The 13,832-nt window shown below is 61.5% G+C and overlaps 1 protein-coding gene across 7 annotated transcripts in view; it reads left to right on the forward strand.

Moving 5' to 3' along the window:
• SHANK2 (SH3 and multiple ankyrin repeat domains 2) overlaps nucleotides 1-13,832 on the forward strand; it is a 517,908-nt gene that overhangs the window by 214,683 nt on the left and 289,393 nt on the right. For all 7 annotated transcript variants that reach the window (XM_047775007.1, XM_047775012.1, XM_047775005.1 and 4 more), the window contains one exon: nucleotides 12,997-13,318. In XM_047775007.1, coding sequence (XP_047630963.1) covers nucleotides 12,997-13,318 — 322 coding nt within the window. The remainder of the gene's footprint in view (nucleotides 1-12,996; nucleotides 13,319-13,832) is intronic.

The raw sequence follows: 13,832 nt of genomic DNA on the forward strand, positions 1-13,832 counted from the left end.
GGCACCCGTGGTCAGTGGTCAGGGCACCCAGGCCTCCTCCCTCCAGCCTGTCTCTGCTTTGACACACTCAGCTTCTCCACACCAGGCACCTCTGCTGCCTCTCAAGGTGGAGACCAGGGGCTTGTACCTGGACCGTGTGTGTGTGCGCGTGCGCGCGTACGTGTGCGTGTGCTCAGTGTGTGATGGAGGGGACACTTCTGTGCTTCGTGACGTTAATGAACCTGTGAGTTCCACCTTCCGGTAATGGCAGAGCAGCTCAGAGGAGCCCTCCTGCTGATGACAATCTCTGGACAAAATATGTGAAAAGAGCGACAGCTGCTCTTAGCCGTTGGTGGGTAACTGAAAGCAGGCAGAACTTGAGGGGCCAGGACCCTTGACGGAGGGGCGTTGTCCAGGTAGACCCACCTGGCAGAAGGGGAGCTCCTTTGGGTTGAGGATTCAGTGGTTGGGGGTCAGGGGCGGGGCTGCCGGAGTAGCTGGGAATAGAGGGGGGAACCCCTGCAAAGTGGAGAGCCCCCAGGTCTGCGCACCAGTTCCCCTCAGATCCTTGGCTGCCTTCTGAACTCCTGTGCGCAAAATGGGCGTCCGCGGGTCCCAGTGGCTCTCTGCAGCTTCAAGCTCAAAGGGCCACGGGGAGACGCCAGCAGTCCCCCCACCAACACCCCGGGGAGACAAGGTCAAGTTGAGCTCCTCTTATTAGAGGAGTTTGGCCAACACTTCCGGCTTCTTCCAGAACAGCCGCAGAAGTCAGGACCCCCCCCCGCCCCCCCCGCAAAGACCACGGGAACAGAGATTCCCCCAGAAAGCCTAACAGTCATGTCTTCACAGGACAGTGTGTTCTGATAATTCTCCTCCCTGCTCGAAAAACACAGCACTCTTCAGCAGAAGGTAACAGAACCCAGAATCTCGGCAACACATCCAACACAATGGCTCATATAGCATCAAAAAGGACCAGACAAGCAGAGCAGCAGGAACGTGTGACATGTCATCAAAAGAACCCACAATTAGTAGAAACAAAGCCAGAAACAACCAGATGTTTACAGACAGATGAGGACATAATCAACTGGCACATGTGTTCCCAGACTCCCTCTTTGTGCCAGGTCTTGTGCTGTACCCTGAAGACAGAAAAGTGTGTGACCCCCCCCACACCTTCCAGAAGGTTCCGGCAGTGGGGAGGGTGTGTTCATGTGGGAAGAGTTCCAGAAACAGCTGTTAGGTGTAGTGAGACAAACACAGTGGAAGACTCAGTGACTGAGGCCAGGATGAGAGGTGGGCAAGGAAATCCTTTCCTTTTATTTATTCACCAAACGAAGGGTGAGACACAGGTGTCCTGCGGGAGGCTGAGCTGCGTTCTGGTGAGGAAGTGGTGAAGACAGGCTCGGTCTCCATGGATGAAACACGATAACATGCAGAGCTCCTCTTGTGGCTCAGCAGGTTCAGAACCCGACTAGCATCCGCGAGGATGCAGGTTCAACCCGTGGCCTCGCTCAGTGGGTTAAGGACCTGGTGTTTTCATAAGCTGTGGCATCGGTCACAGGCGTGGCTCTGATGCTGAGTTGCTGCAGCCGTGGCTGAGGTGTAGGCTGGCAGCTGTAGCTCCAATTCAACCCCTAGCCTGGGAACTTCCATATGCCGTGGGTGTGGTCGTAAAAAGAAAAAAAAAAAATAGGACAGTATAAGCAAACTCATTAATTTATATATAAATTCAGGTTTTGGTGCATTTTGTTTGTTTTGTTTTTGTCTTTTGTCTTTTTAGGGCCACACCCATGGCACATGGAGGTTCCCAGGCTAGGGGTCGAATCGGAGCTGTAGCTGCTGGCCTACACCACAGCCGCAGCAATGCGGGATCCGAGCCGTGTCTTTGACCTGTACCACAGCTCATGGCAACACCAGAGCCTTAACCCACTGAGTGAGGTCAGGGGTCGAACCTGCAACCTCATGGTTCCTAGTCGGATTTGTTTCCACTGCGCCACGATGGGGACTCCTGAATTCAGGTTTTGATCATTGCAATGAAGAAAAAATAACAAGGAGCTGAGAGAGAGAGAGTGTTGCCCTTTTAGAAACAGGGGTCAGGGGACACCTCTCTGCTGAGGCCGCCCTGAGCGTGAGCTCTGAAGGGCTGGCATTAGAAGGAGCCCAGGCGGAGGGCACCGCAGAGGCGAGGCCCAGAGGTGTGACCAGGGCGCTGGGAGGGGCTGGCAGGAGGTGCCCTGAGGCCTGCCAGGGAGAGTGACCCCGTCCGCCGAGGCGGTGTCTTGAAGTTCTCGCCGCCGTGAGGACACACCGCAGACGGCGAGCCTGAAACCACATTTCTCTCTCAGTTCTGGAGGCTGGAAGGCCAAGATCAAGGTGCCGGCAGGTCAGCAGGTGGGGGTCTCCCTGCCTCTTCTTCTAAAGGCACTCATCCCAACGTGGGCCCCCCCCCCTCGTGACCTCGTCACCTCCCAGAGCCCCCACCTCTCAATGCCATCCGTGTCAGGGCTTCAGCCTATGAGTTGAGGGGACACGACTGCCATTCCGTCTGAGCACACGGCAGCTCCGGTGACTCTCCGACCTCCTCGGGGGCCGCCTTTCAACAGACCACCGTGTATGGTTGGCGTTTCCCGCGTCCTGAGACGCGGGTGTCCTGTGGCTGTGGGGGTTCTCCCTTCGCGGTCCGGGATCTGCAGTCCCTAGTGTCCAGGGGCCGGGAGGCTTCCGGCAGAGGTGCCCATGTCTGAAGTTGGGGGCTGGGGGCATTTCCGTTGAGCAGTTGGGCGGCGTGAGCTCTGGTGACAAGTGCCTCAGTCCCCGCCCTCCCAAGGGAGTCCAGGAGTCCTCCGTCACTAGGCTCTCAGAGGGGCCACCAGGGTGGCGCCTGCGTTCTGTGTTAAGCCACGGCGCTGCCCCCTGCCCCCGACCGCCAGGTCAGAGCATTTGCGCGACGGCAGTGTCTCTGCAGCAATGACAGACGCTGCGTTGAGGGAGGGGAGGAGGCCAGGGTTTGGAGCCTGTGGTCCTTCCAGAAGGCAGCTTGGGGACCCTCATCTTCTTTGGGGTCCGCCCCGGTTCACCCCACACGTCCCCCTCCAGGCCCCGCTCTGCCCTTGGCCTTGGCCCTGAAAGCACCGTGTCGGGACGGGTGCCTGGGCCCTGCCGGAGTCCCTACCCCAGACCATCGGCACGGAGCCTGGCCGCCGTGGGGAGGGACCCCCCCCCCCCGCCCCGGGAGGGTCTGAAGGTTCTGCGTTGGTGCCCCTGGACCCATGATCCAGGGTCCTCAATGGATTCTCTGGCAGCCGTGCATCCCTCCGCGGTCCCCGCTGACGGGGACATTACAAATGCTGCCAGACACCTACGTCTTTGTTCAGAGATAACCCCGCATTATTGCTAAGATGCCTTTTTATATCTCCTGTTATTTATAAAAGTATGATTCATTTAACAATTACTGTGAGATGCAGGAATGCTGCCTGCTAATATTTAAATTGCAGTCACTAAAGCCACGCAGAGAGGAAGCCAGGTCTGCTATTTTGGACCAGGCAGGGAGGGGCAGCCCACAGCCGGGGGGACCCGCCACCTCCCTGTCCGGCGGGGCCGGAATGGGCTAGGCTGGGCCAGGCTCTCTCCCGCACGGGTCCCTTCTTGGCAGCTGGCTCTCAGGTCTGTGAGATGGCGTGGAGGCCGGGGCTGGCGGGCCGCGGAGACCCTCCCGAGTTTTGTTTCCTGTTTTCAGTTCCCCACGGGGCTCCTGTCTGGCGAGAGGTGACAGCCGCCTCCGTGAGTTTGCGTTAAGCAGAAATAGATTCGGGGCCTCTCCTGCTTCCCCAGCCCCGTCTCCATCCCAGACGGCGCGCCCTTCCCCACCTGCCCCCACCAACAGCAGATGGGGGGCTGAGTAAATGACCCCCAGGCCACTTGGAAAGAGAAGGGGCAAGGCCACCTCCGGGATCTCAGGGCCTTGGAGACGCTCACGCCAGAAGCCAGGCCTGGGAGCTGTACGGGCAGCCTGGTGAGCAGCCACACGTGGCCGCGCCATGGAGCCGACACCATCCTGAGCCGTGGTCCCTGTCGCGCTGCTCCTGCTGAGTCAGAGCCTCGGCTGCACGTCTGGTTGCCTGGAGCCCCGGCAGCAGCGGAAGCTGAAGGAATGAGCCCCTCCCCCCCCAGGCAGGCAGGACTTGGGTGGGGACTCTGCAGACACATCAAGGACACAGAGGACGCTGGCCTGACCCCCGTCCAGGGCTCTTGCCATGGGATCTGGCCGAAGTCAGCCCAGAGCCCTGCAGGGCAGCTCAGCCTCCGCGGGGAGGGCAGGGCCCAGGCGGACGCAGGGGTGGAGGCAGGATGGGGCAGAGAAGTGGGGTGACTTGGCTGGAACGGAGGAGACCAGCTTGGGAGGGCTGGCAAAGGGCCTCGGGACACTCAGGACAAAGTAGAGGCCAGCCTCCCCGCCTCCCTTTTCACCAGTTCATGCCCTTGTCCACCCAAGTCCAGAGCAGTTGGGAGCGCCTCCAGTTTGCAGGAAGGAGGGAGCTGGACAGTGGACCTGCCTTCGGGAAGCTTGAAGTCCCTGGAACCAGAAAAATGCCCCAGGGTGAACTGCCGGCCTGGGAGCCCTGCGTAGGGGGGACACTCCAGAGAGGATCAGCCAGGGTGACTTCCTGGAGGAAGCAGCACCTGCAGAGATCTCGTAAAGGCGTTCAGCTTGGAAGGCTGAGCACAGGCCGGGAGCCGGGTGGGGCGGGGAGGTGGGCTTGCTCTTAAAGCACACATGTTTTTTAAGTGAAACGTGCTTGTTTGGCGGTGGCTGCCAGCCTCCAAGTTCAGATGTGGCCGATGTTCCTGGCCTGACCTTGCCTCCCAGCCGGCGGCACCATTCACGTCCCTGTCGACGGAAGGGGGAAGGAAGAGAGACGCGGCGACTGTCCCGGGCTCACGGGCCTGGGAGGCGGAGGGGCTGGGACCCAACCCCAGAAGGGCCGCCTCCCCGCCCTGTGCTCCAGACCCGGGTGACCCCCCCCCCAGTCAACACCGGGGATGCGCTGGGCTGTTCCCACCTCACAGACAGGGACACTGAGGCTGGGGAGTCTGTGGCAGCCCCAGAGTCAGACGCTGGGCCCCTGCCGCCACCCGGCTCTCTCCCCACCAGCTGGCCCGGCAGCCACAGCGAGGACAGGTGGGCGACTGTGGACGCCGAGCGGCCGGTGTTGCTGAGACCGCCGGCCCCGCACGCGCTCACCAGGCGTGTTTATGACACCTGGCGTGTCTTCCCTGCCAGGCCTTCAGAGCATCTTGAAATGTTCTGATGTGCGAAGAGCCTTTTTTATACGAGAAATGAAATTATTTTCAGCCTGTTGTCAGGCAGTTGTCAAAAGATGTGGCAAATGAAGGGCTCAGACAGTGAGGGTTTGGGAGGTGGGCAGAGCGAGGGGGCCCGGGGGGGCACGGAAGCCAAAGTTGTGCAGGACCTGTGGGGCTGGGGGCCGGTAGGGGGTATGGACTCTCGGATAGTTTATTGTTTATGTGTTATTTCTTACTAAGAGCCTGGCAGTGGACACGGGCTGGGTGGGACCAAGGTGATGGCTCAAGGGCCAGGCCAGGAGGCTGACAGTTTGGGGTTCATCTAGGGGTGACCCTCTTCCTTCCTGGAAGCTCTCTGACTTGGGGGCTTCCCCCTGATCTGTCCCCCTGCTTTCTTTTTTTTCATTCAAACAGCCCCCAACTCAAAGATGCTCACTGCCCCTTCGGGGTGGCGGGTGTGGGTGAGCAGTGGACAGATTTACTGCGCGGCCTCCTGGTCCCACGCCCTGCCGCCCGCTGCCCGCCACCCGCCACCCGCCACCGCCTCGCCCCAGCCCAGCCTGGACCAACAATTCTTCTCCCATCTCCCCTCCTTCGGAATGAAATCCATTTGCAGTCAGACCTCGGTCTGCAGGAATGTGGCCGGCACAACCTCTCATGGTCACTCTGGACACTCCGTGAAGGGCCCTGAATAGGAACAAAGGGTCTAGGCGTTGGTGGGAGGGAAGCCCCACCGTCTTCGGGCTTCTGGGCTCTGACGCCTCCCACCTCCCGTTTATGGGGATAAAGTCTGCACTTTGACTGCCTCAGTATGTGGCAGGCGTGGCCGTGTTGTCTGTGTGGCAGGAACAGAGACTGGAACCTGCAGGCACGGAGCCAGTGTTCGAAGGCCCTGTCTGACAGAACCCCTGCACACTGGTAGTAAGCTCCCCGTTGCTGGGGGTATTCAAGGAGGGCATGCCTGCCGGTGGTGAGGAGGCTTTAAATGGGCCACATGGACGGGATCAGAAATGGCCCGCCTCCCCCCACAACCCCTGCAGGGTTTCTGTGGCACGGAGCCTGGGCCACGGCCAGGCGCACAGTAGGTCCGCATGTGAGTCTGAGCTCTTGCCCCTCATCTGGGTGACTGGTTTAGTCAGCTTCCTGGAAGCGGTGTTAGGAAAGTTGTCTGCTGTGAGGAGCACTGCAGGTGTCTGGAATAGATCTGCTGCTTGCTTGGTTCCTCGCATCCTGTTCCACCCCAGGCTGGCCCTCCTGTCCCCACCCTGCCCTTCGTGCAGCCTGGGAGGGAGCCAGGATCCTCTCTGTCCTGTTCACTGCTGCGTCTTTGGGGCGCGCACGGCCTGGGTCCACACGTGCGCTGGGATGTGGAGCTGGTGGGGGTGGGATGGGGCGGGAGGGAGGGCGGGGTGCGCCCTCTGCCCCAGGCCCCCCCGCCCGTTTCCTGGATATGGGGTCTGTCCCAGAGAAGCTCCCTTCTCCGGTGAGAAGGCAGGGCCCCCTCGTTCCAGACTCTACTGCTGCTTTGGGGGGTGTCCCACCTGGCCACGTGCAGGTGCTCTTGGGCCATGCTTGGTTCTGCTCCCAGCAGGGGGGCCAGGGCTCCGTCCAGTTCCCCCCACCCCATCGCGTCGGAAACGACGTGAGATTGTCTCTGTGGTGCCCGGTGAAGACAGTTCTTCCTCGTGCCCTCCACCCGAGGTCCACGGCAGGGCAGCAGGCCGTGGGGGCACCTCCAGCCTTTGGCAAGGTTGCCGCCCGCCAACCCTAGAATGAACGTGCTGGCCAGCAAAGGTGGCGGTGCCACCTGAAGATTGGCATGAGAACTTGGCGAGGGCAGCACACATCACAGACACGCAGAGGGAGAGCTGAGCATCGCAGCACCTCCCTCTCCCCAGAGGGTTCCCTGTGCTGGGCAAGTGCAGAGCCCGCGTGGCAGGGCCCCCGCTTCTGGCGGATCCCCCCTGGTTCACAGTCCCTGTGGCATCCTGCCCCAGCCTGTGGCCAGCACACCCCGGATGAACTAGACACCCCCAGCCTGACGACTCCTGGTGAGGGTACCAGGGGGCACAGCCACAGGCTCCCCAAGCGGGAGCAGCTGTGTCCTTCGTGGTGACGTTTTCCACGTCCCCCAGGGTCGTGCGCGGTGCAGAGCGGGTCGCGGGGTCTTCAATGCCAGAAGGCGGCAGGGGCCGCCTGCCTCTAGGGCAGGTCCAGAAATGGCCTGGTCTCCGTCGCGGTGGGCAGGAGCCCCTGGGACGGGTTGGAAAGCAGCTCCGGGCTGCGTGACGGGGCGTCTTGGGAGCTGAGGGACGATGAGGTGCGAACGCCCGGCTGGTGCCGGGCACCCAGCCTCCACGCTCGCTCCCCGGAGCGGCAGATCGGTGCGACGTCCCGCCAGCCCGGGCATCCCGTGAAGAGCTGCTCTCCGTGCTTCTGACGCTGCCATTTTTGTTGACACGAACGTGTCGACCATATGGAATTCAGCTCACAGGCTTCCGTTGCCTTTGCGCGTCTCATCTCTCGCTCGCTTTCCCTCTCTCTCTTTCTCAAATTTCAGAGGCAGTTCTCTTAGCAACCGATAAAACACACGCTTAATTACAGCCCCAGCAGCAGATGCGTCGGGCGGCAGAGCCCGCTCCCCAGGATGCTCCATTTAGTTTTCGGGAAGACCTTTCTCCTTGTGTAGAAAGAACCCTGTTCCACCTGCCGCCGGGCTCGCCGGCCTCCGCCCCTCCCTTTGTGTCTGCTGCACAGGCAGAACTTTCCCGGTGCCTGTCTTGCGTCTCCCGGAATCCTCTAAGAAAGATGCCAAGTGGCTCTGCAAACACGCCTTTTCATCAGCCTCCTGGAAGGAGGGCCAGCCGCGGCGGGGCTGTAGTTTAATTGTTTTCTCTCTTTTGTTTCGAAGAAGAAGAAGAAGAAGAAGAAGGGGGTGGAAATTCTGTTTTCTCCAGGGTAATTACCTCCGTGGGGGGAGCCAGAGAAGTAATGGGTCCTTGTGTCAGATGCTCGCCAACGGAAATCTGGGTCACGTTCAGAAATTCCAGCATGCTGGCGACGGCTGCCCAGTGAACGTGGATCTGGCGAGAGGCTTATCTGGAACTGGGCTGTTTTATCTCCTCGACTGGCTCCCCACATCTGCCAGGGGACAAACGGCGTTCGAGAAAACTTGGCTTTTTCTTTGAAACGAAAAGCAGCAAAGCACCGTGCATGCATGCTCTGTAGGCTCGGGTGTGTGGGAGCAGGAGGGGCCGGAGCCCCGGCCCCCGGATCGTCCCGGCTCGGGCTCTCCGATGCCTCTGGGCTGGATGCGGACCCTCCTCCCCCGAGCTCTGGTCACAAAAGCCGGGTAGCCCTGCTCACATGATGGGCGCGGGGAGCGGCCGCCGGCTTTGAGAGCAGCCCCCGTCTACGCACAGTTGGTTCCCAGCTGACAGACAGAATATGGGGTGGGCTCTGTCACCCGCGCGCTGGGTCTGGCCGGCCCCGCGATGCTCGCGAGCACGCAGTGCCCAGACGCCCGCCGCCGCTCCCCGGGTCCGAGCGGCTCCAGCGCCCAGGGGCCGGGCCGGGCTCCTTCCCTTCCGCCCATCCGAGAAGGTTATATAATGAGCGTGCCGCTGCCAAAGTCGGAGGGAAAATGAAGTCTTTGTTAAACGCCTTCACCAAGAAGGAAGGTAAGGATGCTTGGTGCATGGGAATGAGCAGTTTTCTCCCGGGTTTTTCCGGGGGGGACCCGGACGCCGGTCCTCGGGTCCCTCCCCAGATGGCGGGTTGGCCCTCCCCGTCGTGGAAGAGGGGGTCATTGCTGCTGGTGGGCGACGGGGCTTGGGTGCAGTCGGTCTGGGATTTCAAAGCCTTCGAAGGTGCCTTTTTCCCCTAAGTCTCCAGCCCGGTGCAGGATTGTGGCATGTGCGTCCGCGGTGACTGTGCCGAGGGCACGCGTGGGACTAAGTCCTGTGGCAAATGGGAAGTTCGACTCGAGTCTGGCCGCTACCCCGAGGCTGCCAAGAGCTCGGCCGGGAGCAGGGAGGTCAGGACGCTGCTGGCCGTGGCGGTCCCCGGGTGGCGGTTTCAGGGAGCAGGTGGGAAAGGCAGCGTGGCAGACTTTAAAAGTGCATCCGCTTTTTTGTCATACCTTGTGTAATTTGTATTGTGGAAAAGAAACGTAGAAATAAATGCATGTAAGACAGCTAAGAAAATATCCACCCACTTAGAGTTTGCAGATTGCCTGAACGAAGGAAACAGTTGGGTGGAATATTAATCATTTTCAGACAGGAAAAGAGTTATGTCTAACCCTTTTCGGGGGGTGGGGGGGAGAATCCAGCATTTCCACGGCTGGTTCCAGTTAGTTTGTCAGGGAGAGAGGTCGTGTTGGAGGAAATCGAAAGGTTTAGGGAGACTGACTTTAGAACAATTAGGAAGGTACATTCCCAGCCCGGGCCATTAAATACACATAAAGAAATTTCCAATTACGTTGCACAGGAAACTCATTTCAAGGGAATCTTGCTAATTAAGCGGGATCGTTCTCATTAGACTGTTTCGCCCTAATGTCACCTATGCGACTGCATCTGAGTTTCTCGCCGGCTCCTGGGGCAGCGTGTATTTGCAAAAGTCGCAGGGCTCTTATGCCCTAATCGTCCGTGGGGATCCCTGCGGCCCTCAGAACGACCCCTTCCGCTGCGCTCAGGAATGGGTAGAACAAACAGCCTTTGTCTGTCTGCTCACGGTCTCATGTTAGGGACCCAGATGCTGCTTCTGGGACCTGGGTCTTTGTGGCCCGTGCGCAGCGTGGATGTTTTCCGTGGGGGTCTGGGCTCTGCTCTCCCCTAGACGTCTCTTTCTTTAGGATTCTGTCCTAGCCCCTGGCAGGACCCTCCCAGCGTCCGTCGCTTTCTGCCAAGGGCGGTAGCATCCGACCCCGTTACAGTCGGTCAGAAACCTGGGAGTGACGGCGTGGGCGGGAGGCTCGCACGAGGTCGTGTCGCGGCGTGCAGGCGTTTCCTTGTCTCGGGGTGTCCCCGTCCAGCTGGGGTGTCCCCCCGCGCTGTGAGCATGCGCCCCGGCCTGTCCTCCGGTGGGGCCGGCGGGGGCAGGGGCGTGCGAGCTCCAGGCAGCCCCGGGGGCTGCTCTCCAGGTCCCCGCCCGAGACACTGGCTTCCTCCGGGCCGCGGTCTTGCAGCCAGCCATCCCCGTGAGCCAAGAGCACGGCTCTCGGGGAGCCTGGAGCCGCCGCCCTTTGCCAGGGCTCCCAGCCCCACTCCTCTGTCGGGAGGCCTCTGTCCGACCCCAACAGAGGAAGGGGACACAGGCGGGGTTCTCCCTGGTGACCAGCAAACACTCACCTGGGACTTTTCCCCCAAATGCGATGTTTCTAGGAGGTGGGTGAGGCCTGGGCTGGTTCCTCAGTGGACTGAGCCCTGGGGAGGGCAGGCTCCTGGGTCTGGGAGACAGAGGTCACGGGGCAGGGCAGAGGTCACGGGGCAGGGCAGAGGTCACAGGGCAGGCCTTTCCCATTCCCGCCTCCCTCCCGGCCAGACTGGCGTCCAAGACTTCATTTGTGTTGAGGAAGTCGGCGTAGATGCGGGTTCCAGCCGAAGGGGCCCGGCTGCATGACAGTGACAGTGCGTCTCGCCCCCACAGACGGGCCTCAGACGGGCTTCAGAGGACGCAGGTCGGCGTGAGGGCGCTGCTGGGAAGCACGTGACCTCCGGGCGGGCCTTTTCCAAGTTCTCACAACTGAGAACCAGGACTCGAATTCCGGGTGTGTGTCCTCAGAGGCCTGGGCTCTTTCTGTCGGCTCCCCGGGCTGGCTGCCCCTCTGCTTTCCCAGGACTGTCCTGCATCCCCAGGAGGCGGCCAAGGGGAGCCCTGGGTCACAGCTGTCTCGGTGGGGCTCTGCCAGCGCCACCTCTGTGCCCTGTGAGCCTTGCCAGCACCACCTCTGTGCCCTGTAAGCTGTGCCAGCGCCACCTCTGTGTCCTGTGAGCTCTGCCAGCGCCACCCCATCCCAGTCAGCTCCGCCAGTGCCACCTCTGTCCTCTGTGAGCCCTGCCAGCACCATCTCTGTCCCCCATGAGCTCTGCCAGTACCACCTCTGTGCCCTGTGAGCCCTGCCAGCACCATCTCTGTCCCCCATGAGCTCTGCCAGTACCATCTCTGTCCCCCATGAGCTCTGCCAGCACCACCTCTGTGCCCTGTGAGCCCTGCCAGCGCCACCTCTGTGCCCTGTGAGTTCTGCCGGTGCCACCCCATCCCAGCGAGCCCTGCCAGCGCCACCTCTGTCCCTTATGAGCTGAACCCTCCAGCCTGAGAGTGGGCTGGCAGCAGCAGGTTGATTCCGGGCCCAGGCGCCGTGTGGGGTGCAGCTGTCCCTGGTTTCCATGGCGAACTTCACTACCCCTGACCTTGGGCAGCCAGGGCCACGGATTGTCCAGGACTCTGTCCCGAACTCCTGCGTGCCCTCTCAGACGGGGGCTTTCCCACGTCCAGAGCAGCCCTCCTGGAGGCTGTGTTTCCTGTTGCTCTGCAGTCCAGTCCATGGCCTCGGGCAGCTCAGTCTTGAGAGCTGGGCACAGCTTCCAGCCACAGGATGCACGTCCGGTCCAGAACAGGACGCTGCCTGGGGTGCCCAGCTCAGAGGGGGCCTGCGTCCTTGGCTGCCAGGGGCTGCTGGCACGCCACTGCCCCTGCAGCCCGGAGGCTTACTTTCCTTCAGATGCCTCTTCTTAGAAAGGACACTTTCTATTTCTGGCTCCAACCCTGGGAACAACCCGGGGGGCCCGCCGTGTAGATTCCAGCCCTCGCGGTCCCTGCGGGCCGTGTCCCCATTCCACGTCCCCAGGCGCGCTGATCGCGCAGAGCGAGGGCCTTGCCTCCGGTCTGGAGGTTGGAAAGAAGCAGAGTGAGGCGCGTCCTCCCTCGTGTCACGCTGCCCGGTCCGCTTTGCTGGGTGGAGAGCAGCGTCCCCGGGGGGGGCGGGGGGCAGGCTGATGGTGACCATAGCACCTGCGCCGTGTGAGTCAGGCCCCTGCTGTGTCACAAAGGCCACCGGAACAGCAGGACTCGCTGTCTCCTGTCCCAGAGGCTGGAGTCCAAGCCCCGGGGGTGGGCAGGGCCGGTCCCTCCCGAGGCCTGTCTCCTGGGCATGTAGACGGCGGTTTCCTCCCCGTGTCCTCGCAGAGCCACCCCTCTGTGTGTGTCTGTGTCCGGACCTCCTCTGCCTCTAAGGACCCCCGTTATACAGGATCAGGGTCCCGCCCTAGTGACCTCCTCTTTAGAGATCCAGCTCCAACCCCGAGGCCCCACGGGGTAGGACTCCAGCAGAGGAATCGGGGAGAGGGGCACCGTCCAGCCCCGCAGCACCCAGTCCAGGTTGTGCCAAGGAAGAACCTCTGGCTGCTTCCGTGTCCTGATGCGTGGGGAGACGGGGAGAGCCGTCCCGCGGTCTCTGGGCTGCTGGCGGCATGGGCGCTGCCGGATGGAAGCTGGGCCCCACGTCCCTTCCATCTCGAGCCTTGGCTTGAGCCTCCGTGGATGGGGACATTCCCTGTCTCCAGCCGCCTCTGCTTTTGTGTCGTGAGTTTTGCACACCGTGGGGCCCGCCGGGGGCTCGGCACAGAACTCACGGTGTCCACGTCCTTGGCGCGCTTGGGGCCGCGGGGACCGTGACACACGTGCCCTCACCCACCTCTCCCGTTCTCTCCGACCCAGTGCCCTTCCGAGAGGCCCCGGCGTACTCCAACCGCAGACGGCGGCCCCCCAGCACGCTGGCCGCCCCCCGGGTCCTGCTGCGTTCCAACAGCGACAACAACCTCAACGCCAGCGTGCCCGACTGGGCCGTCTGCTCCGCCGCCACCTCCCACCGCAGCCTCTCGCCACAGCTGCTGCAGCAGGGGCCCAGCAAGCCCGATGGCGTCCCCAAGACCGTCGGGAGCTACATCCCCGGGCCCCGCAGCCGGTCCCCTTCACTCAACAGGCTGGGCGGTGCTGCCGGCGAGGACGGCAAGAGGCCCCAGCAGCCTTGGCTCGTCGGGTAAGGAGCGGCCGGGCGCGCGGGGGCTCCCGTGGGGACAGGGAGGGGAAGGCATCCGTGCGCCGGGCCCCCGGATCCTCGAACTCGGGGCACGGCCAGAGGTTGGGGAGAAGGCCTGCTTGATTCCAAACCAGAGGTTGGGACACTTCACTGTGTTTTTCATCTCGTTGTGTTGGAGTGGAGTTGACTTTCAGTGTTGTGTCAGTTTCAGGGGCACAGCGCAGTGACTCGGTCATACACCTACCTGGGTTATATACGTGTAAGACGTGTAATAACCCCTCTAGGTCATCACGCACTGTCGGGTAGGTTCTCCTGTGCTCTGCAGAAGCTTCTCGTCACTCATCTATTTTCTACAGTGGCGTGACCGTGTCACTGTCACCCTCCCGATTCGTCCCTCCCCACAGCGGTTTTGAAATCTATGGCGACCCTACGATGGGTTTTGAAATCTTTTTTATGAATAAGTTCTTTTGCATCATTTGTATTCGATTCTGCGTAGAAGTGACGTCACACGGTG

The sequence above is a fragment of the Phacochoerus africanus genome, chromosome 4, assembly GCF_016906955.1.
Source record: "Phacochoerus africanus isolate WHEZ1 chromosome 4, ROS_Pafr_v1, whole genome shotgun sequence".
NCBI classification, from domain to species: Eukaryota; Metazoa; Chordata; class Mammalia; order Artiodactyla; family Suidae; genus Phacochoerus; species Phacochoerus africanus.